A 23872-nucleotide genomic window follows, 5' to 3' on the forward strand; every position below is an offset into this window, starting at 1 on the left:
GAGGGGTAATATACACACAGGGGGCAGTGATGGGTCAGAACAGGGCCGGCTTCAGGCCTACTAGCACCCTGAGCAAGATTTTTTGAAGCCCCCCACTTTCCCCACTCCTGTTATATGTACTTTATGTGTGTAAGGTACAGTTGGGTAATATGTATGTGTGTGTGGGACAGTTGGGTTATATGTATGTGTGTGTGGGACGGTTGGGTTATATGTATGTGTTTGTGGTACGGTTGGGTTATATGTATGTGTGTGTGTGGGACGGTTAGGTTATATGTATGTGTGTGTGGGACGGTTGGGTTATATGTATGTGTTTGTGGTACTGTTGGGTTATATGTATGTGTGTGTGTGGGACGGTTGGGTTATATGTATGTGTGTTGGACGGTTGGGTTATATGTATGCGGGACAGTTGGGTTATATGTGTGTGTGTGTCTATAAAACAATTCCACATTACATTACTACTGTACACCATGAAACCTAAAAACAAATTTCATTGTACTCATCAGTGATGACACATAAATTTACTCATACGGGACCTACATTTGACAAGGAATGATCTTCTCCATAATATGTCATTGAGTCTGCTATATGGGTCTGGGACTCCAGGTCGACAACAAAAAGGTCAACACACATTAGGTTGACACCAATTGGTCGACACACCTTAGGTCGACATGGACAAAAGGTCATCAGGAACAAGATCGACATGGAAAAAGGTCGACATGAGTTTTTTATGGGTTTTTTGGTGTCGTTTTCTTCGTAGAGTGACCGGGAACCCAAATTAGTGCACAGCGTCCCCTCGCATGGCTCGCTTCGCTCGCCATGCTTCGGGCATGGTACCTTCGCTTCGCTCGGCACAGATTACCGTTCCAATCGTAGTCCACGTGGATCGTTAAGTATGAAAAGGTCCCAAAAAAGAAAAACTCATGTCGACCTTTTTTCATGTCGACCTTGTTCCTGTCGACCTTTTTGTCCACGTCGACCTAAGGTGTGTCGGCCAATTGGCGTCGACCAAAGGTGTGTCGACCTTGTTGTTGTCGACCTGGAGTCCGGATACCTGCTATATTGAGTAGACCGCTCTCTCTGGAGAATGTCTGTTAAAAATCTTTGATCAGGAGAAATTCATCACATCTTCTGAAGACTCCAAGTTGCATTCATCATCTGTAGCACCTGTGGTCTACAGGTAAATAAGGTAAGCATTGCAATGGTCAACATTATTATTTTTTTAGCTTTTTTACATGTTTCCAAGCTTTTGCTTGATTTACTATCCAGATGGACTACAATTGAGATTAGTGACCTGTGATGAGCGAATCGGTAGCAGAGCGAGCCACCTTGCCTGGAGCTTGCCCGTGAGGGTACACATTTCCACAAATTTGTCACATTTCATGAAACATACAAAAGGACACCCAAAAAGCTTAAAAAAACTTGTGTCAACCATTGTCATGTCAGCCTTTTGCACCTGTCAACCTTACCCACTATCTACCTTTTACCTGTCAACTTTTTGAACCTTTTGACCCTGCTGACCTAATGCATGGCAACTACATGGGGTTGACCTAATGACTATCTAATTACTTTAGATCTTCTATATCACACATATGTGTTATAAGTGCATCTCAGTTCATAGAAGTTTACAGTCAACATCAGTTTGAGGGTGATGGGAATTGCAGTAACAAATGGTGCTAAGGGATTCCTATCATCATCATCATCATCATCATCATCATCATCATCATTCATTGGCCATCATCATTCATTGGCAATCATCATCATTCATTGGCCATCATCGTCATTCATTGGCCATCATCATTCGTTGGACGTCATCATCATTCATTGACCATCATCATCATTCATTGGCCATCATTATCATTCATTGGCCAACATCACTCATTGGCCTTCATCATCACTCATTGGTCATCATCATCATTAATTTGCCATCGCCATCATTCATTGGCCACCATCATCATTCATTGGCCATCGTCATCATCATTCATTAGCAATCATCATCATTCATTAGCCATTGTCATTATTCACTGGCCATTATCATCATTTATTGGACATCATCATCATTCTTTGGCCATCATCATCATTCATTGGACATCATCATCATTCATTGGCCATCATCATTAAATTGCCATCATCATCACTGGATTCCTTGGCACTGAAGCTTGTTGGTTTTAAAATCAATAACACAAAGGCAGCAATGGCTTTCTATTGTTCCCCTTAAGCAGGGGGCACTGAGATTATTCCTCCACCCCCCCCTTCCCCCGTCATGCACTTCATCCCCAACCTCTTCCCTGATTGCCTCCCCTTTGTCACTGTTGAAGTAAAAAATATTACATACAGAAAACATACAAACTCCACACGGATGAGTCGCTGTGCGTGCAAATACGTGCAGCGTGCACAGCGATATATGGTAGCATACGCACTCACACAGACATGCCACAAAGATATATTCAACACATGTTTTATACCACACATAAATTAAACATGTCAAGCACTAGACATTATAATGTTTTAAATTATATAATGGAGTATAACATCATGTATATGTATTAATGGAACAGAACAAGATAAACATGTCATGCTTGGTGTCAAAATGATCAAGGGAATGAGTGTGTTGGTTTGATACCTGTGATTAGGTTGTAGCACATTGCAATGATTAGTTATGATTAAATGTAGGAATATGAAGTTACTCTTATTGGAACAAAGAACATTCCAAGGAAAGTAGATGGACAGGAAACCAGTGCTCAACCCTTATGATGTCGTATTCAAGGCTGGACGTTGCTTGCATATGAACTGACCAATAACACATCATGAATGAGAAAGTTCCCTCCCCTGGACCAATAACAGAAGACTCAGTCCCAGACCTGTACTCCCCCAATATACACAGTGTAGAGCATAGCAGACACACAAGAAGTTTGGTTTGCTGGTTGCTCTTTTTGCTGTTCTGTGTAGCTGCTGTTGAGGCAGATCCAAAGATGGAGAAAACTGCATTGAGGGACAGGGTATCGTATGCTGGCTGTAATGGATTCTTTTGTATCTATCTGCTTCCTGTGTAATTGTAAAATTGTAACCATATATATACTGTACATGTGTTATATTGTATGCATATCCTTTTAATATCAAATATATATACATCAATGAGTGTTGGAGCTCAGACAATGTGTGCAAGTGCTTGTTTTCTCTTAAGGGATGTAGTGTTTGCGATGTACAGTGCACTTTTATCATATATGGTAATAAGATGCGCCTTGAGTCCTCAACACATTATTGCTGGCATTATAAATATTTATTAGAAATTAATCTGAAATTCACAGTTGGGGGCTCCGTCCGCGATATCACGTACTTAATGATGCACTGTACAGACGCCGCTGTGGTCTACCAGCTAACGATGGACGCATCGACATGCTGCTGAACAACATGCTGTTTGTTTTTTTGTGTTATCAGTAAGGCGCTGATATGAAATTCAAGGGACAACATATATTTCTTTGTTGTGTGAGTATGACAAAGAATTGCACTATTGAAAATTCCACAGCGTATTTTTATTGTTGCAAAACAAAGTTCAAATAAGTCATATTGTGTTTGATTCAGATTGGATTGTTTAATTGTTAAGTAAATTTAAAGAGCATTTAAAAATTGGTGCATAGGTATGATATAGCTGTGTTAGCATGCTGAGGCCAATTCGAATACTTTTAAACCCAGGCCTATAGTAACAAATGTCCAGTGCTTGTATAATTTGTGATTTATTTGTGACAAAAGAGCTAGCAAATGTGTGCGAGTGCTTGTTTTCTCTTAAGGGATGTAGTGTTTGCGACGTACAGTGCACTTTTATCGTATATGGTAATAAGATGTGCCTTGCGTCCGCAACATATATTATCGCTGGCATTATAAATATTTATTAGAAATTAAATTGAAATTCACATCACAGATCAGGAATATCCATTGATGGAGACTATTGATGCTTAACCTTCCAATGGCAACCATAAGAGGTTTGAAGAATAAATACATGTACTCTAATATGAATATATTAATACATTTCTTTACTAGAAAAATCATTGATAAATCATTTTGTAACGTTATGTCACATCCAGATAAATGTAAAGCCCTTGGCAGGACTTTATCTCAGACAGAAGGAAGATTTGTCCATTAGTAGAGGTCATATTTCCTGGATCGAGGATTTAGATGTTTTCCCTTCTAGGTCTGATCAGTGATGTCTATTCCTCAGTAGATGATCTCCTGCTTACAGTGAGAAGATGTCTCTCTGGAAGTGATCTGGGGACATCTGATTTCTGTGGTTTATTCATTATCTATCTCCACTATGCAGCGTTAGTGTGGCAGAGTAATGTGTGTCCTCCATGCAGAACACAGTGTACGAGCAAGTCTATGAGCAGGTGGCCTTCTCACAGATCCATCTCACAGAGGTACAAGTAAGGTCGGGTGCAGTGGTCATCGTTCCATTTCCCATTGTTATGAAGATGTGCGCAGTCTTCTCCTCCTCCAAGTCCATGTCCATAAAAGTCATCAGGCTGCCCAGGAATCCAGTTCCTGTAAAACACATAATTATATAATTATACCTGACTCTCAAGGTACAGTATATCATGACATGCGGAATATAGTACGTAACTAAGGGGCTGATTGTGAGTCATTTGCAGAAGTGCACGCAGCAGCAGAAACAGCTCTTGGTGGCCACCTATCTGCTGATTTATGCAAATGCTGCTACAAACTCTGTCCCTGGTGTACATCCGTACGGCTGAATGTGCAGGGACTGTTAGCTCCTATGCACGCTGTAATTGCTGATTGGTGCATCCGTATACTCCACCATCAGCTGCACCATAGAGAATGACAGGTGCAGTGTCTCCATCTCACCGTGGCCTCCTATGCCTGCGGCTGCGCTTGCACTGACATACCCACAACACTCACACAATACACCCACCAAGCGGCCACTATCTAAGTACAGTAGTAACCACCTGCCACGGGTTTATAGAAATGTTCCCACATGCTCAATTGCAAATAATCATGTGAACATCAAGATCGCATGTGGAATGCGCGCAGTTCTGGTTGTGACCAATATAGATGTAATGGGGCTCTCATTTGTGAATAGAGTTCCGCATATTGAAGGTTGGACCCCATAAATTAATATCAGGCCTGGATAATGGAAATAACTGGATGGCAGGCAATCAAGTGACACATTCCTAGATACCGTCCAATCATTGTCCATCGTTTTGAGTGCGAAACGCGCTGGAGTAATAACTCTGGTCAGATTCCTGAACTTTTAGGTCTAACGAGAAGCTGAAGTTGGTGAAAATAAGCGTTTTGAGATTTTTTATGGATGAAAGAGGACAACTGGGAGTCTGAGCCTTCCTAATACGTAATGGTTATGGATCAATGGGTTGACCTGGATAAGATCTACAGTCAGTGGGTTGACCTGGATAAGGTCTACAGTCAATGGGTTGACCTGGATAAGTTTTACAGTCAATGGGTTGACCTGGATAAGGGCTAAAGTTAATAAGTCAACCACCATTGGTTGACATGGACAAGGTCAACATGTGAAAAGGGTTGACTCAGTGAAAAGGTCGACACTGGACAGGTAGACACATGAAAAGGTTGACATGAGGGTATTTTTATGTTTTTGGTGTTGTTTTCTCCATAACATGAACAGGAACCCCAGTTAGAGCACCGCGTCCCCTTGCTGCCCCCGGCACAGGTTACTCTTCCCAATCATAGTCCACGTTGATGGTAATGTATGAAAAAGTTAAAAATAAAAAAATAATTGTAAAATTCTCATGTCGAGCTTTCACTGTGTCGATCTTTTTCCCATGTCAACCAATAGTGGTTGACCTATTGACTGTCAACATAAGTATTATCGACCTACCATCCAGATACCAACGTAATGAGGGCACTTCATACTTACTTAGGGGCAGCGTCATAATTGGTTCCATCCACCCATTTCCACTCTCCCGTCATGTCCGTTAGTCCGATCCAGGTGTATTTCCCCTTGGTGATACTAAACACGAACCTCTGCAGGAAAAAGAAGGAGAACTACGTATACACAGCTGTAACCAAGCAGCAAAGGCGCACACTACCGGGAGCCAGGAGACCCAGCAGCAAAGGCGCACACTACCGGGAGCGAGGAGAAAAGATCAGGAAATCTGCCGCAATTCAGCAAATTATTGTACAAGCGGCCAAATTCAGACCTGATCGCTGTTGTGCAAAATCGCATATTGGCGGATTATCGATTGACTGCGCATGCATACGGATCGTAGTGCGCAGGCACGAGGTCAAACTGCAAAATAATCCTGCGTCTTTTTTGATTGCTAGGTACAGTATATGCAGGGTGAGTGACAGGAAGCGGACGTTTGGGGGTGGTAACTGCCTGTTTTCTGGGAATGCCAGGAATAACGCAGGCGTTCCTAAGCGTTGTCAGGGCAGGTGTGTGATGTCAGCTCCAGCCGCGATCAGCCTGTGTGTATCGCACTGTAGGAGTGAGTCCTGGGCTGCGCACAGACTGGAAAATCATTAGATGGTGAGTGAGTTGTGAACGGATTTGCAGCTGACCGGCATTTGCAGAGCTTTTTGCACGGCGTACGCAGACTTGCACGTGGCGGGGTTTTCACACTGTCTGGGGGGGCGACTATCCAATCGCAAACCTCTGCAAATTCCCACAGGAGTGATCAGCTCTGAATTAGGCCCAATATCAGGCTGATTGTTTGGGCTTATTTTTTCTTTCTGGTTAACAGTGACAGCAGGAACAGAGAGGAGTCATTTCAGGGTAAAAATAGTATTTCCTCAATTTGTTTTCCTCTATTTTTCATATTCAACAAAGGGTATGTGGTGCAGTATATAGGGGCATGTAGTGTAGTGATGTAGTTCAGCGTATAGGGAATATAGTGTAGTGATGTAGTTTAGCATATAGGGTATGTGGTGCAGTATATAGGGGCATGTAGTGTAGTGATGTAGTTCAGCGTATAGGGAATATAGTGTAGTGATGTAGTTTAGCATATAGGGTATGTGGTGCAGTATATAGGGGCATGTAGTGTAGTGATGTAGTTCAGCGTATAGGGAATATAGTGTAGTGATGTAGTTTAGCATATAGGGTATGTGGTGCAGTATATAGGGGCATGTAGTGTAGTGATGTAGTTCAGCGTATAGGGACATGTAGTGTAGTGATGTAGTGCAGTATATAGGGGCATGTAGTGTAGTGATGTAGTTCAGCGTATAGGGAATATAGTGTAGTGATGTAGTGTAGCATATAGGGTATGTGGTGCAGTATATAGTGGCATGTAGTGTAGTGATGTAGTTCAGCGTATAGGGAATGTAGTGTAGTGATGTAGTTTAGCATATAGGGTATGTGGTGCAGTATATAGGGGCATGTAGTGTAGTGATGTAGTTCAGCGTATAGGGAATATAGTGTAGTGATGTAGTTTAGCATATAGGGTATGTGGTGCAGTATATAGGGGCATGTAGTGTAGTGATGTAGTTCAGCGTATAGGGAATATAGTGTAGTGATGTAGTTTAGCATATAGGGTATGTGGTGCAGTATATAGGGGCATGTAGTGTAGTGATGTAGTTCAGCGTATAGGGACATGTAGTGTAGTGATGTAGTGCAGTATATAGGGGCATGTAGTGTAGTGATGTAGTTCAGCGTATAGGGAATATAGTGTAGTGATGTAGTGTAGCATATAGGGTATGTGGTGCAGTATATAGTGGCATGTAGTGTAGTGATGTAGTTCAGCGTATAGGGAATGTAGTGTAGTGATGTAGTTTAGCATATAGGGTATGTGGTGCAGTATATAGGGGCATGTAGTGTAGTGATGTAGTTCAGCGTATAGGGAATATAGTGTAGTGATGTAGTTTAGCATATAGGGTATGTGGTGCAGTATATAGGGGCATGTAGTGTAGTGATGTAGTTCAGCGTATAGGGAATATAGTGTAGTGATGTAGTTTAGCATATAGGGTATGTGGTGCAGTATATAGGGGCATGTAGTGTAGTGATGTAGTTCAGCGTATAGGGACATGTAGTGTAGTGATGTAGTGCAGTATATAGGGACATGTAGTGTAGTGATGTAGTTCAGCGTATAGGGAATGTAGTGTAGTGATGTAGTTTAGCATATAGGGTATGTGGTGCAGTATATAGGGGCATGTAGTGTAGTGATGTAGTTCAGCGTATAGGGAATATAGTGTAGTGATGTAGTTTAGCATATAGGGTATGTGGTGCAGTATATAGGGGCATGTAGTGCAGTGATGTAGTTCAGCGTATAGGGGTTGGAGTGTAGCATATAGAATATGTAGTACAGTATATAGGGACATGTAGTGTAGTGATGTAGTTCAGCATATAGGGGATATAGTGTAGTGATGTAGTTCAGCATATAGGGAATGTAGTGTAGTGATGTAGTTTAGCATATAGGGTATGTGGTGCAGTATATAGGGGCATGTAGTGTAGTGATGTAGTTCAGCGTATAGGGAATATAGTGTAGTGATGTAGTTTAGCATATAGGGTATGTGGTGCAGTATATAGGGGCATGTAGTGCAGTGATGTAGTTCAGCGTATAGGGGATGGAGTGTAGCATATAGAATATGTAGTACAGTATATAGGGACATGTAGTGTAGTGATGTAGTTCAGCATATAGGGGATATAGTGTAGTGATGTAGTTCAGCATATAGGGAATGTAGTGTAGTGATGTAGTTTAGCATATAGGGTATGTGGTGCAGTATATAGGGGCATGTAGTGTAGTGATGTAGTTCAGCGTATAGGGAATGTAGTGTAGTGATGTAGTTTAGCATATAGGGTATGTGGTGCAGTATATAGGGGCATGTAGTGTAGTGATGTAGTTCAGCGTATAGGGGTTGGAGTGTAGCATATAGAATATGTAGTACAGTATATAGGGACATGTAGTGTAGTGATGTAGTTCAGCACATAGGGGATATAGTGTAGTGATGTAGTGTAGCATATAGGGTATGTGGTGCAGTATATAGGGGCATGTAGTGTAGTGATGTAGTTCAGCGTATAGGGAATATAGTGTAGTGATGTAGTTTAGCATATAGGGTATGTGGTGCAGTATATAGGGGCATGTAGTGTAGTGATGTAGTTCAGCGTATAGGGAATATAGTGTAGTGATGTAGTTTAGCATATAGGGTATGTGGTGCAGTATATAGTGGCATGTAGTGTAGTGATGTAGTTCAGCGTATAGGGAATGTAGTGTAGTGATGTAGTTTAGCATATAGGGTATGTGGTGCAGTATATAGGGGCATGTAGTGTAGTGATGTAGTTCAGCGTATAGGGAATATAGTGTAGTGATGTAGTTTAGCATATAGGGTATGTGGTGCAGTATATAGGGGCATGTAGTGTAGTGATGTAGTTCAGCGTATAGGGAATATAGTGTAGTGATGTAGTTTAGCATATAGGGTATGTGGTGCAGTATATAGGGGCATGTAGTGTAGTGATGTAGTTCAGCGTATAGGGACATGTAGTGTAGTGATGTAGTGCAGTATATAGGGACATGTAGTGTAGTGATGTAGTTCAGCGTATAGGGAATGTAGTGTAGTGATGTAGTTTAGCATATAGGGTATGTGGTGCAGTATATAGGGGCATGTAGTGTAGTGATGTAGTTCAGCGTATGGGGAATATAGTGTAGTGATGTCGTTTAGCATATAGGGTATGTGGTGCAGTATATAGGGGCATGTAGTGCAGTGATGTAGTTCAGCGTATAGGGGTTGGAGTGTAGCATATAGAATATGTAGTACAGTATATAGGGACATGTAGTGTAGTGATGTAGTTCAGCATATAGGGGATATAGTGTAGTGATGTAGTTCAGCATATAGGGAATGTAGTGTAGTGATGTAGTTTAGCATATAGGGTATGTGGTGCAGTATATAGGGGCATGTAGTGTAGTGATGTAGTTCAGCGTATAGGGAATATAGTGTAGTGATGTAGTTTAGCATATAGGGTATGTGGTGCAGTATATAGGGGCATGTAGTGCAGTGATGTAGTTCAGCGTATAGGGGATGGAGTGTAGCATATAGAATATGTAGTACAGTATATAGGGACATGTAGTGTAGTGATGTAGTTCAGCATATAGGGGATATAGTGTAGTGATGTAGTTCAGCATATAGGGAATGTAGTGTAGTGATGTAGTTTAGCATATAGGGTATGTGGTGCAGTATATAGGGGCATGTAGTGTAGTGATGTAGTTCAGCGTATAGGGAATGTAGTGTAGTGATGTAGTTTAGCATATAGGGTATGTGGTGCAGTATATAGGGGCATGTAGTGTAGTGATGTAGTTCAGCGTATAGGGGTTGGAGTGTAGCATATAGAATATGTAGTACAGTATATAGGGACATGTAGTGTAGTGATGTAGTTCAGCACATAGGGGATATAGTGTAGTGATGTAGTGTAGCATATAGGGTATGTGGTGCAGTATATAGGGGCATGTAGTGTAGTGATGTAGTTCAGCATATAGGGAATGTAGTGTTGCATATAGAGTATGTAGTACAGTATATAGGGATATGTAGTGTAGTGATGTAGTTCAGCATATAGGGGATTTAGTGTAGTGATGTAGTGTAGCATATAGGGTATGTGGTGCAGTATATAGGGGCATGTAGTGTAGTGTTGTAGTTCAGCTTATAGGGGATGTATTGTAGCATATAGAGTATGTAGTGCAGTATATAGGGAAATGTAGTGTAGTGATGTAGTTCAGCGTATAGTGGATGTAGTGTAGTGAACACACAATCTCGTAATTTCACACCGGCAGCCTTGTCCTCCCACTGTCAACAGGGGCCTCTAGAGTATATCATCCACAACAATAACCCAGTCAGATTGCTCTGACCCCTTATTGTTACAGAGCAGGACCAGTTTCGAATGTCAATTTGGACACGGCCATCATTAACATCCCACTGCCCAGAGGCAGCTTACAGTGCGACCATACAAACTAGTTTAATGTGACTGGCCATAGTGGCCATTATAAATCCCCACCCCTACAACTTATGTAAGGGCTGCTCAAGAATTACTTATCTTTATGCCTATACAGAAATTGTGCTGGAGTACAGTATGTTGGTTTATTTGTAAGGTACACATACCTTGGGGTATATTTACTAAGGTCCCGATTTTGACCGAGATGCCGTTTTTTCATCAAAGTGTCATCTCGGTAATTTACTAAGCAATAATCACGGCAGTGATGAGGGCATTCGTAATTTTTTGGAAGTCCAACAAAAAAAATACGAATGAATACACCATCGGTCAAAACGCGGCTGTTTAAGTATGAATCTCGGTAATTTACTAAGAAGTGCAAAGCAAAAAAAAACCAAACACTGCCGTGAAAAATTACAACTCGTAAAAAAGTGCTTAAAAAAAACAGACCTGCTTTTTTTTACCGTGATTGTATAGGCATGCAGGGATCCATGAGATCCGTGCATGTATATCAGTGGGAAGGGGTGGGAAAGTGGTTATTTTCTTTAAAAAAATTGCGTGGGGTCCCCCCTCCTAAGCATAACCAGCCTCGGGCTCTTTGAGCCGATCCTGGTTGCAGAAATATGGGGGGGAAAATGACAGGGGTTCCCCCATATTTAAGCAACCAGCATCGGGCTCTGCGCCTGGTCCTGGTTCCAAAAATATGGGAGACAAAAAGAGTAGGGGTCCCCCGTATTTTTAAAACCAGCACCGGGCTCCACTAGCTGGACAGATAATGCCACAGCCGGGGGTCACTTTTATATAGTGCCCTGCGGCCGTGGCATCAAAAATCCAACTAGTCACCCCTGGCCGGGGTACCCTGGGGGAGTGGGGACCCCCTTCAATCAAGGGGTCCCCCCCCCAGCCACCCAAGGGCCAGGGGTGAAGCCCGAGGCTGTCCCCCCCCCATCCAATTGGCTGCGGATGGGGGGCTGATAGCCTTTTGTGAAAATGAAAAGATATTGTTTTTAGTAGCAGTACTACAAGTCCCAGCAAGCCTCCCCCGCATGCTGGTACTTGGAGAACCACAAGTACCAGCATGCGGCGGAAAAACGGGCCCGCTGGTACCTGTAGTACTATTACTAAAAAAATACCCAAAAAAAGACAAGACACACACACCGTGAAAGTAAAGTTTTATTACATACATGCACACAAACATACATACATACTTACCTTATGTTCACACGCAGGTCGGTCCTCTTCTCCAGTAGAATCCAAGGGGTACCTGTTGAATAAATTCTACTCACCAGATCCCGGGTCCCAGGGTCCTCGGATAATCCTTTTGTAATCCAGGTACTTGAATAAAATAACAAAACGGATACCCGAGCCACGAACTGAAAGGGGACCCAGGTTTTCACATGGGACCCCTTTCCCCGAATGCCAGAAACCCCCTCTGACTGATGTCTAAGTGGGTTTCTTCAGCCAATCAGGGAGCGCCACGTTGTGGCACCCTCCTGATCGGCTGTGTGCTCCTGTACTGTCTGACAGGCGGCACCCGGCAGTGTTACAATGTAGCGCCTATGCGCTCCATTATAACCAATGGTGGGAACTTTGTGGTCAGCGGTGAGGTCACTTTCGGTCAACCTTACTATACTTACTATATAACCTTATATAGTAAGTGAAAATGTCACAGGTCCAGGAATTGCAGTTACTGGGTTTCTGCTTTCTGTCTGAGGTCTCACAAGTCAGGGGCATTCAAGCAAGTCGGAGGGAGTTTAAAGAACTTTAAGGGACAGTGTGCATTTTAATTGACAAATGTAAACAGCAGTGTATACAAGTACTGATTGAATACATTTGGAAAGTAACAGTTAGTTTGCAGACTGTCCCTCCCAGCATGAGATACTGCAGGGACATGCTTGGATGCCCCTATACATGCTTGGATGCCCTAGGCAAATGCCTAGCCTGCCTATAGCTAAGGCCAGCTCTGCATATAGCCATACTGAGTATTACTTTGTATTGCTGGTCCAGTACAGTTTTATGGTACATAATTTCTGCATGGTACGCATGTAACTAAATATATATCTGTGTGTGTGCATGTAGCTTCTGTGTGGCTGCCTTATTGCAGGGTATTTCACTCAGTGGGCTATTCCTATATTGCTATACCTGAGGGGGCCAAGTGTTTCAGGTTTTTCTTTATGTTTAATATAGGATTGTATCACAAGATATACTGATGGTGTATTTTTACTTGTAATTTATAGTCACCATATAGTTTATATCTCTTGAACTCCCGGTTCGTAAGCTATCATACACTTTACTGAGAGTTCTTGCTAGGTATAGTGCTGCTACACCTTGTACCGGGTTGCCCAATATTGTGCACATAATTATGTCTGCTACACGTGGCAACGACGCTGGGGCTTCTCCCACACTGCGTGGTAGTGAGGCTGCGGACATAACGGAGGATAATATGGCAGCTGAGAGTTCAGGTTCAGGGGGTTCCTTACCCCTCAGTGGGTTGGTAGCACCTGGGGCTTCACAAGACCCACCTTGGGCTACATTTTCCACATTGTTAAACACGCTTGTAACTAAACTGACGCCCCCTGTGGGACCACCTGTGTCACTGCAATAGTTTATGGTCCCTGCTGTGAACCCGCCATGGGCGGATCAGCTTTCCACTCAGTCACAGCATTTGAACAGGTCTATGACTAAATCTAAGTGTCACTCTCTCCCTCCTAAGACTAAGTCATCTTCTAAACGGATCATTACCTCCTCCCAATCCACTGCTATTCCAGACACATCCTCTGACGAGGACAGTGCATATACTGACCCCAGAGACACGGACACTGATATTTCTGATGGGAAAGGGAAGTCATTGGTGGATGTCCCGGATTTGATTGAGGCAATCAGGCTCATTCTTCAGGTGTCTGATGATCCTGAGCCTGAGGCTGTCTCCAAGAAACCGGATAGGTTTAAACGTAAGAAGGTGGTTAAACAAGTTTTACCTAATTCTGAACACCTGGTTGACATACGTCAGAAATCCTGGGAAAATCCGGGGACAAAATTCACACCGAAAAAGAGACTGTTGGCTCGCTATACTCTCTCTGCGGAGGTCTGTAAAAATTGGAAAACCCCTCCACCTGTAGATTCTCATGTGGCGCGTATGGTTGTTTCCTCTGCTCTGCCAGTAACTACGTCACCTCTCTGAAGGAACCGACGGATCGACGTGTGGAGAGCTGTTTAAAAGCGATTTATACCCTAACGGGGGCTGTGCATAGGCCAACGATTGCAGCGACTTGGGCTGCTGAAGCTGTTGAGGCATGGGGAACTTGAGGTGGAACTGCCTTCTAATGCATCTGAGCATGCTTAACAATGTCTCTTGTATATTGCCACAGCTTCTCTGTACCTTAAGGAGGCGGGCTCCGATGCCTTGGGTGCTCGCGACCAAAGCTGCTACTACGTCCGTCTTGGCCAGACGTATCCTTTGGTTGAGATCCTGGTCGGTGGATATGGATTCCAAGAAAACCCTGGAGGTGCTTCCTTTCAAGGGAGACATTCTCTTTGGAGAAGACCTCAATAAGATTGTGGCTGATCTGGCTACTGCTAAAACAGCTTGCCTACCTAGTACGGCTCCTTCAGCACAGAAGGCTAAAAGTACTTTCCCTCGGACCTTTCATTCTCCAGGAAAAGCAAAAGGTCAGGCGTACCCAAAGCAAGCTCGTGCTTCCAGACCTGCCAAGCCCAGACCAAAGCATGCCTGGGCCACCCATCAGCCAGCTTCCACAACGGACAAGCCTGGCACATGACAGGACGGGCCTCCTTCTGGGGGATCCCAGGGTGGAGGACTGACTATTAGGTTTTGCCCAGGAATGATTGAAGACCACTTCAGATACCTGGGCGAGGGAAGTCGTCGCTCAGGTTACGCCATACCCTTCAAGAATCATCCCCCATATCGATTTTGCCTGACAGATGTGCCTCTGGATCTGGCAAAAGCAAACACGTTGTACTCGGTGGTACATTCCCTCCTGACCACGGGAGTGGTGGTACAGGTGCCTCTGACCCAGAGGGGCAAGGGGTTCTATTCACCGCTTTTTCTAGTCCAGAAACCGAACGTGTCCTCGCGGCCCATTCTCAATCTGAAGTCCTTGAACAAGCATGTGCGGATCTCCAAGTTTCGTATTGAAACGCTGCACTCTATTGTTCTGGCCATGGAGCCTGGGGACTGTATGGTCTCCCTGGACATACAGGATGCCTACCTACATATTCCTATTGCGTTATCTCATCAGCAGTACCTGCGGTTTGTGGTGGGCAACCTTCATTACCAATTTCGGGCGTTAACCTTTGGTTTGACAACGGCTCCGCGAGTTTTCACCAAAGTTATGGCGGTCATGGCGGCTACACTCCGTCATCAAGGGATCAGGATCCTACTGTACTTGGATGATTTGTTGATCCTGGCAAATTCCCCAGAACTTCTGTGTCATCTTGATCTGACGGTCCAGTGCATAAAAGCCCACGGTTGGCTGATCAACTGGAAGAAAACCTCCCAGGTTCCTGCTCGGAGCATGTTACATCTGGGAGCGTTATTGGACACTCACAACCAACGGTTTCTCCTGTCTCAGCTTCAGGACAGGATTCAATGCTTCCTATCTCGTCCGCAAGTGTCGATACATTCGGTAATGCAAGTGTGGGGTCTCATGGTGTCGATTTTCGACATGGTGGCGTATGCTCAATTCCACTCTCGCCCTCTGCTGAAGTTAATTCTGACCAAGTGGGACAGCCTGCCTCACCGGATCAGATCTCACATGATCTCCTTGTCTCTGGAGGTCTGCCTGTCACTGAGCTGGTGGCTTCAGGCCCAACAATTGAGCAGATGCCGTCCCTTCTAGCTATCCGACTGGGTCCTTCTGACAAAGGATGCCAGTCTGAGAAGTTGGGGCGTGGTGTTGGAACAACACTCTCTTCAGGGTCAGTAGACCAAGGAGGAGTCTCTGCTTCCGATCAATATTCTGGAACTGTGGGCAGTGTTCAACGCATTGACAATGGCCCAGCATGTAATATAGAACAGACCTGTTCAAGTACAGTCAGACAACGCCACCATGGTGGCGTATATAAATCATCAAGGCGGCACTCGAAGCCGCATGGCAATGAGGGAAGTATCACAGATTCTTCAGTGGGCAGAACGCCATCTGCCGGCCATATCTGCAGTGTTCATTCCAGGCGTCCTGAACTGGGATGCGGACTATATCAGTCGTCAGGACGTACACACAGGAGAGTGGAGCCTCCATCCGGAGGTGTTACAACTTCTCGTGGACACGTGGGGCCTTCCAGATGTGGATCTGATGGCATCTCAACACAATCACAAGGTTCTAGTCTTCGAAGCAAGGACAAAGGATCCTCAAGCTGCGTTCGTGGACACTCTGGCAATTCCATGGAACTTTCAGCTACCATACGTGTTCCCTCCAGTGTCACTCCTGCCCAGAGTAATACAGAAGTTCAAGCAAGAAGGGGGAAACCTGCTTCTGGTCGCTCCAGCATGGCCCAGATGGCACTGGTTCTCCGGTCTCCTGGGTCCCTCATGGGATTGTCCCCTTCTACTTCCACAACAAACAGACCTCCTCGTTCAGGGCCCTTGTGTTTACCAGGATTTGGCCCATCTGGGTTTGACGGCATGGCCCTTGAGGCTTCCATCCTGAGGGCCAAGGGTTTTTCTGAGGCGGGCGTTCAAACTATGTTGAAGGCCCGTAAGCCGGCTTCTGCTCGGATCTATCATAGGGTCTGGAATGCTTACTTTACTTGGTGTGCATCTCACAATCATGACGTTTTCAAGTTTAGTAGGGCCAAACTATTGGCTTTTCTACAACAGGGCCTAGACTTAGGCTTGCGTTTGGCCTCCCTCAAGGTTCACATCTCTGCCTTGTCGGTTTGGTTTCAGATAAAAATTGCTACCCTACCTGATACATTCACTGGGTGTGTTGCGGATTCAGCCTCCTTATGTGTAGCCTGTGGCCCCTTGGGACTTGTTGGTGGTTTTGGAGGCTTTGCAAGTGTCTCCGTTTGAGCCTCTTGCCTCTGCTGACCTTAAGTGGCTTTCACTAAAGGGGGTACTCACGGAGCGATAGTCTAAGCAATCTGACTAGATTGCTTAGATTTTAAGCATGATCGCTCCGTGTGTACCTCCTACAGCGATAGCGATGCGCACCATCACTATCGCTGGTGCTAGATTGGCCTGCCATGCAGGCCAATCTTGCAGGTCGCTCATTTCACCCGCTGGGTGAAATGAGCGCCCCCCCCCCCCCCCATCTCCCGCCGCACGCTCAGCACACATTGCGCTGTGCTGAGCGGTGGGATAGATGTGTGCTGAGCAGTTCGCTCAGCACACATCTCTCCCACATCGGCCTCTAAGGTCCTCTTCTTGCTGGCTATTGCTTCAGCAAGAAGGGTCTCAGACTTGGGTGCCTTATCCTGTAAGTCTCCTTATTTAATTTTTCACCATGACCGGGCGGTTCTTAGAATGCGGACGGGTTATTTACCTAAGGTGGTATCTTCCTTCCACCTTAACCAGGAGATTGTGGTTCCGGCCTTTAATTCTCCTGAGTTGCCTGCCAAAGAGCAGTCTTTGGATGTGGTACGGGCTCTCCGTATCTACGGGTAGAGAACTTCCTCCATTAGGAAATCGGATTCTCTTTTTGTATTGTTTGCTTTTCACAAATGTGGCTGGCCTGGTTCTAAGCTGACTCTGGCCAGATGGATTAGAGTGGTGATTGCACATGCTTATGTACAGGCAGGTCTGCTAGCTCCTGCTACCATCAAAGCCCATTCTACTCGTTCGGTTAAACCTTCTTGGGTGGCCCACCGTGGTGCGACCCTTGAACAATTGTGCAAGGCGGCTACGTGGTCCTCAGGGAACATGTTTATAAGGTTCTATGCCTCGATACCACCGTTTCCCAGGATGCTTCTTTTGGACGCTGGGTTCTTGTGCCCTCTACAGTGCGTCCCCTCCCATAAGGACCTCCTTTAGGACATCCCTGATGTTAATCCTTGTGGAGCCCAGTGTACCCCGCAGCAGAAAACGAGATTTATGGTAAGAACTTACCGTTGTTAAATCTCTTTCTGCGAGGTACACTGGGCTCCACAAGGCGCCCACCCTGACGCACTTTGCTTCTTTGGGTTGGTATTGGCATAGCCGCTGACACCCTCTCCTGCGGTGAGTGTGTGGTGTTATTGGCAACAAGTGATTGTCGTCTCTGGTACCTGCTACTGCATTGGGCTGGTTAACGAAACTGAGCTCCCTATGCATGGAGGCGGGGTTATAGAGGAGGCAGTGCTGAGCATCTTGGGAACAGTCAAAAGCTTTGAGCCAGTTGGTGCCTCGGATCAAGATCCTACTCTACACCCCGATGTTAATCCTTGTGGAGCCCAGTGTACCTCGCAGAAAGAGATTTCTCAACGGTAAGTTCTTACCATAAATCTAATTTTTTCAAACATCGGAACATCACCATCGGAACACCTGGGACATTAGGAGCATTGCAACTTTGATTTCCCCATTAGCTGCTCAACTGAGTAGCCATCAGGTATACACTAGGGGACTGAGGGAGGTTAATTTACATTTCCCTAGTAGCTGCTCCTCTCTGCAGCTGCCGGGTGGAGGTTCTGCGTTTTTTGCTGTCCTGCAATCAGATAGTCGCTGCCTACAGGCGGAGTGTATGTGCGCCGTGCAAGTCTGCATTCCTATGTGTTGCAGAGCTGCTAAAAATCAGTTTGTGGAGTCTCTGCGCAGCCCAGGACTTACTCTTCTAGTTCGATTGAATCCTGCTGATTGGGGCCGGAGCTGACGTCAGACATCCTCCCTCAAAATGCTCGGACACACCTGCGTTTTTCTGGACACTCCCTGTAAACGGTCAGTTGCATCCTACAAATGGCCTCTTCCTGTCAATCACCCAGGGAGGAGGTGTACAGATAAAGGAGCAGAGGGCCACGGTCTGAACCCTAGGAGACTACAACAGGAAAGATGGATGGGGGGAGGTGGAACCAAAGGTAAAGACATAGCCAAAGCTGGTGGTACCACAATAAGTACCATGGATAAGGTTCACAAACCTGCTCTTCATTACTGTTGATGACGACCATATGGGAATTTTTCTCCTGACAGGACTTTTCAGAGTCATTCCAGGATTTTCCCTCACTAGAGAAGAAGTAGCAGCTGAGCAGAAACTTAGACCATGTGGCAGGACACGTCTCTTCCTTTGACCCTTTGGATAAAACAACACAGACTACATCATAGTACATGTGGGAGATACAGAAGAGAAGAAATGGTGATCAGGGCACAGTAGATGTGGGAGATACAGCAGACAAGGGATGATTACTAGGGCACAGGACATGTGGGAGATACAGAAGACAAGAGATGATTACTAGGGCACAGCACAGGTGGGAGATACAGAAGACAAGAGATGATTACTAGGGCACAGGACTTGTGGGAGATACAGCAGACAAGAGATGATAACTAGGGAACAGAACATGTGGAAGATACAGAAGACAAGAGATGATAACTAGGGCATAGGACATGTGTGAGATACAGAAGACAAGAGATGATGACTAGGGCACAGGACATGTGGGAGATACAGAAGACAAGAGATGATGACCAGGGCACAGGACATGTGGGAGATACAGAAGACAAGAGATGATAACTAGGGCACAGAACATGTGGGAGATACAGAAGACAAGAGATGATAACTAGGGCACAGAACATGTGGGAGATACAGAAGACAAGAGGTGATTACTAGGGCACAGGACATGTGGGAGATACAGAAGACAAGAGATGATGACCAGGGCACAGAACATGTGGGAGATACAGAAGACAAGAGATGATAACTAGGGCACAGAACATGTGGGAGATACAGAAGACAAGAGATGATAACTAGGGCACAGGACATGTGGGAGATACAGAAGACAAGAGATGATGACCAGGGCACAGGACATGTGGGAGATACAGAAGACAAGAGATGATAACTAGGGCACAGGACATGTGGGAGATACAGAAGACAAGAGATGATAACTAGGGCACAGGACATGTGGGAGATACAGAAGACAAGGGATGATAACTAGGGCACAGGACATGTGGGAGATACAGAAGACAAGAGATGATAACTAGGGCACAGGACATGTGGGAGATACAGAAGACAAGAGACGATAACTAGGGCACAGAACATGTGGGAGATACAGAAGACAAGAGATGATAACTAGGGCACAGGACATGTGGGAGATACAGAAGACAAGAGATGATAACTAGGGCACAGGACATGTGGGAGATACAGAAGACAAGAGATGATAACTAGGGCACAGGACATGTGGGAGATACAGAAGACAAGAGATGATAACTAGGGCACAGAACATGTGGGAGATACAGAAGACAAGAGATGATAACTAGGGCACAGGACATGTGGGAGATACAGAAGACAAGAGATGATAACTAGGGCACAGGACATGTGGGAGATACAGAAGACAAGAGATGATAACTAGGGCACAGAACATGTGGGAGATACAGAAGACAAGAGATGATAACTAGGGCACAGGACATGTGGGAGATACAGAAGACAAGAGACGATTACTAGAGCACAGGACATGTGGGAGATACAGAAGACAAGAGACGATAACTAGGGCACAGAACATGTGGGAGATACAGAAGACAAGAGATGATGATCAGGGCACAGAACATGTGGGAGATACAGAAGACAAGAGATGATAACTAGGGCACAGAACATGTGGGAGATACAGAAGACAAGAGATGATAACTAGGGCACAGGACATGTGGGAGATACAGAAGACAAGAGATGATGATCAGAGCACAGAACATGTGGGAGATACAGAAGACAAGAGATGATAACTAGGGCACAGAACATGTGGGAGATACAGAAGACAAGAGATGATAACTAGGGCACAGAACATGTGGGAGATACAGAAGACAAGAGATGATAACTAGGGCACAGAAGATGTGGGAGATACAGAAGACAAGAGATGATAACTAGGGCACAGAACATGTGGGAGATACAGAAGACAAGAGATGATAACTAGGGCACAGGACATGTGGGAGATACAGAAGACAAGAGATGATGACCAGGGCACAGAACATGTGGGAGATACAGAAGAGAAGAAATGGTGATCAGGGCACAGAACATGTGGGAGATACAGAAGACAAGAGATGATAACTAGAGCACAGGACATGTGGGAGATACAGAAGACAAGAGATGATAACTAGAGCACAGGACATGTGGGAGATACAGAAGACAAGAGATGGTGACCAGGGCATAGGACATGTGGGAGATACAGAAGACAAGAGATGATAACTAGGGCACAGGACATGTGGGAGATACAGAAGACAAGAGATGATAACTAGGGCACAGGACATGTGGGAGATACAGAAGACAAGAGATGATGACCAGGGCACAGGACATATGGGAGATACAGAAGACAAGAGATGATAACTAGGGCACAGGACATGTGGGAGATACAGAAGACAAGAGATGATGACCAGGGCATAGGACATGTGGGAGATACAGAAGACAAGAGATGATAACTAGGGCACAGAACATGTGGGAGATACAGAAGACAAGAGATGATAACTAGAGCACAGGACATGTGGGAGATACAGAAGACAAGAGATGATAACTAGGGCACAGAACATGTGGGAGATACAGAAGACAAGAGATGATAACTAGGGCACAGAACATGTGGGAGATACAGAAGACAAGAGATGATAACTAGGGCACAGAACATGTGGGAGATACAGAAGACAAGAGATGATAACTAGGGCACAGAACATGTGGGAGATACAGAAGACAAGAGATGATAACTAGAGCACAGGACATGTGGGAGATACAGAAGACAAGAGATGATAACTAGGGCACAGGACATGTGGGAGATACAGAAGACAAGAGATGATAACTAGGGCACAGAAGATGTGGGAGATACAGAAGACAAGAGATGAAAACTAGGGCACAGGACATGTGGGAGATACAGAAGACAAGAGATGATAACTAGGGCACAGGACATGTGGGAGATACAGAAGACAAGAGATGATAACTAGGGCACAGGACATGTGGGAGATACAGAAGACAAGAGATGATAACTAGGGCACAGGACTTGTGGGAGATACAGAAGACAAGAGATGATAACTAGGGCACAGGACTTGTGGGAGATACAGAAGACAAGAGATGATAACTAGAGCACAGGACATGTGGGAGATACAGAAGACAAGAGATGGTGACCAGGGCACAGGACATGTGGGAGATACAGAAGACAAGAGATGATAACTAGGGCACAGGACATGTGGGAGATACAGAAGACAAGAGATGATAACTAGAGCACAGGACATGTGGGAGATACAGAAGACAAGAGATGATAACTAGGGCACAGAACATGTGGGAGATACAGAAGACAAGAGATGATAACTAGGGCACAGAACATGTGGGAGATACAGAAGACAAGAGATGATAACTAGGGCACAGAAGATGTGGGAGATACAGAAGACAAGAGATGATAACTAGGGCACAGAACATGTGGGAGATACAGAAGACAAGAGATGATAACTAGGGCACAGGACATGTGGGAGATACAGAAGACAAGAGATGATGACCAGGGCACAGAACATGTGGGAGATACAGAAGAGAAGAAATGGTGATCAGGGCACAGAACATGTGGGAGATACAGAAGACAAGAGATGATAACTAGAGCACAGGACATGTGGGAGATACAGAAGACAAGAGATGATAACTAGAGCACAGGACATGTGGGAGATACAGAAGACAAGAGATGGTGACCAGGGCATAGGACATGTGGGAGATACAGAAGACAAGAGATGATAACTAGGGCACAGGATATGTGGGAGATACAGAAGACAAGAGATGGTGACCAGGGCACAGAACATGTGGGATATACATAAGACAAGAGATGATAACTAGGGCACAGGACATGTGGGAGATACAGAAGACAAGAGATGATAACTAGGGCACAGGACATGTGGGAGATACAGAAGACAAGAGATGATAACCAGGGCACAGGACATGTGGGAGATACAGAAGACAAGAGATGATAACTAGGGCACAGGACATGTGGGAGATACAGAAGACAAGAGATGATAACTAGGGCACAGGACATGTGGGAGATACAGAAGACAAGGGATGATAACTAGGGCACAGGACATGTGGGAGATACAGAAGACAAGAGATGATAACTAGGGCACAGAACATGTGGGAGATACAGAAGACAAGAGATGATAACTAGGGCACAGGACTTGTGGGAGATACAGAAGACAAGAGATGATAACTAGGGCACAGGACATGTGGGAGATACAGAAGACAAGAGATGATAACTAGGGCATAGGACATGTGGGAGATACAGAAGACAAGAGATGATAACTAGGGCACAGGACATGTGGGAGATACAGAAGACAAGAGATGATAACTAGGGCACAGGACATGTGGGAGATACAGAAGACAAGAGATGATAACTAGGGCATAGGACATGTGGGAGATACAGAAGACAAGAGATGGTAACTAGGGCATAGGACATGTGGGAGATACAGAAGACAAGGGATGATAACTAGGGCACAGGACTTGTGGAAGATACAGAAGACAAGAGATGATAACTAGGGCACAGGACATGTGGGAGATACAGAAGACAAGAGAAGATAACTAGGGCATAGGACATGTGGGAGATACAGAAGACAAGAGATGGTGACTAGGGCACAGGACATGTGGGAGATACAGAAGACAAGAGATGGTGACTAGGGCACAGGACATGTGGGAGATACAGAAGACAAGAGATGATAACTAGGGCACAGGACATGTGGGAGATACAGAAGACAAGAGATGATAACTAGGGCATAGGACATGTGGGAGATACAGAAGACAAGAGATGGTGACTAGAGCACAGGACATGTGGGAGATACAGAAGACAAGAGATGATAACTAGGGCACAGGACTTGTGGGAGATACAGAAGACAAGAGATGATAACTA

At 45.0% G+C, this 23872-nt stretch overlaps 1 protein-coding gene across 1 annotated transcript in view; it reads right to left on the minus strand.

The window, feature by feature from the left end:
* Positions 1-3508: 3508 nt before the first annotated feature.
* Positions 3509-23872, minus strand: part of LOC134985599 (asialoglycoprotein receptor 1-like) — a 235882-nt gene continuing 215518 nt past the window's right edge. The window contains exons 7-9 of the mRNA XM_063950416.1: positions 18959-19110; positions 5900-6006; positions 3509-4533 (exon numbers count right to left, since the gene is read on the minus strand). Of these exons, the coding sequence (XP_063806486.1) occupies positions 4389-4533; positions 5900-6006; positions 18959-19110 (404 nt within the window). The 3' untranslated portion in view covers positions 3509-4388. The remainder of the gene's footprint in view (positions 4534-5899; positions 6007-18958; positions 19111-23872) is intronic.

The sequence above is a fragment of the Pseudophryne corroboree genome (assembly GCF_028390025.1).
Source record: "Pseudophryne corroboree isolate aPseCor3 chromosome 6 unlocalized genomic scaffold, aPseCor3.hap2 SUPER_6_unloc_1, whole genome shotgun sequence".
NCBI classification, from domain to species: domain Eukaryota; kingdom Metazoa; phylum Chordata; class Amphibia; order Anura; family Myobatrachidae; genus Pseudophryne; species Pseudophryne corroboree.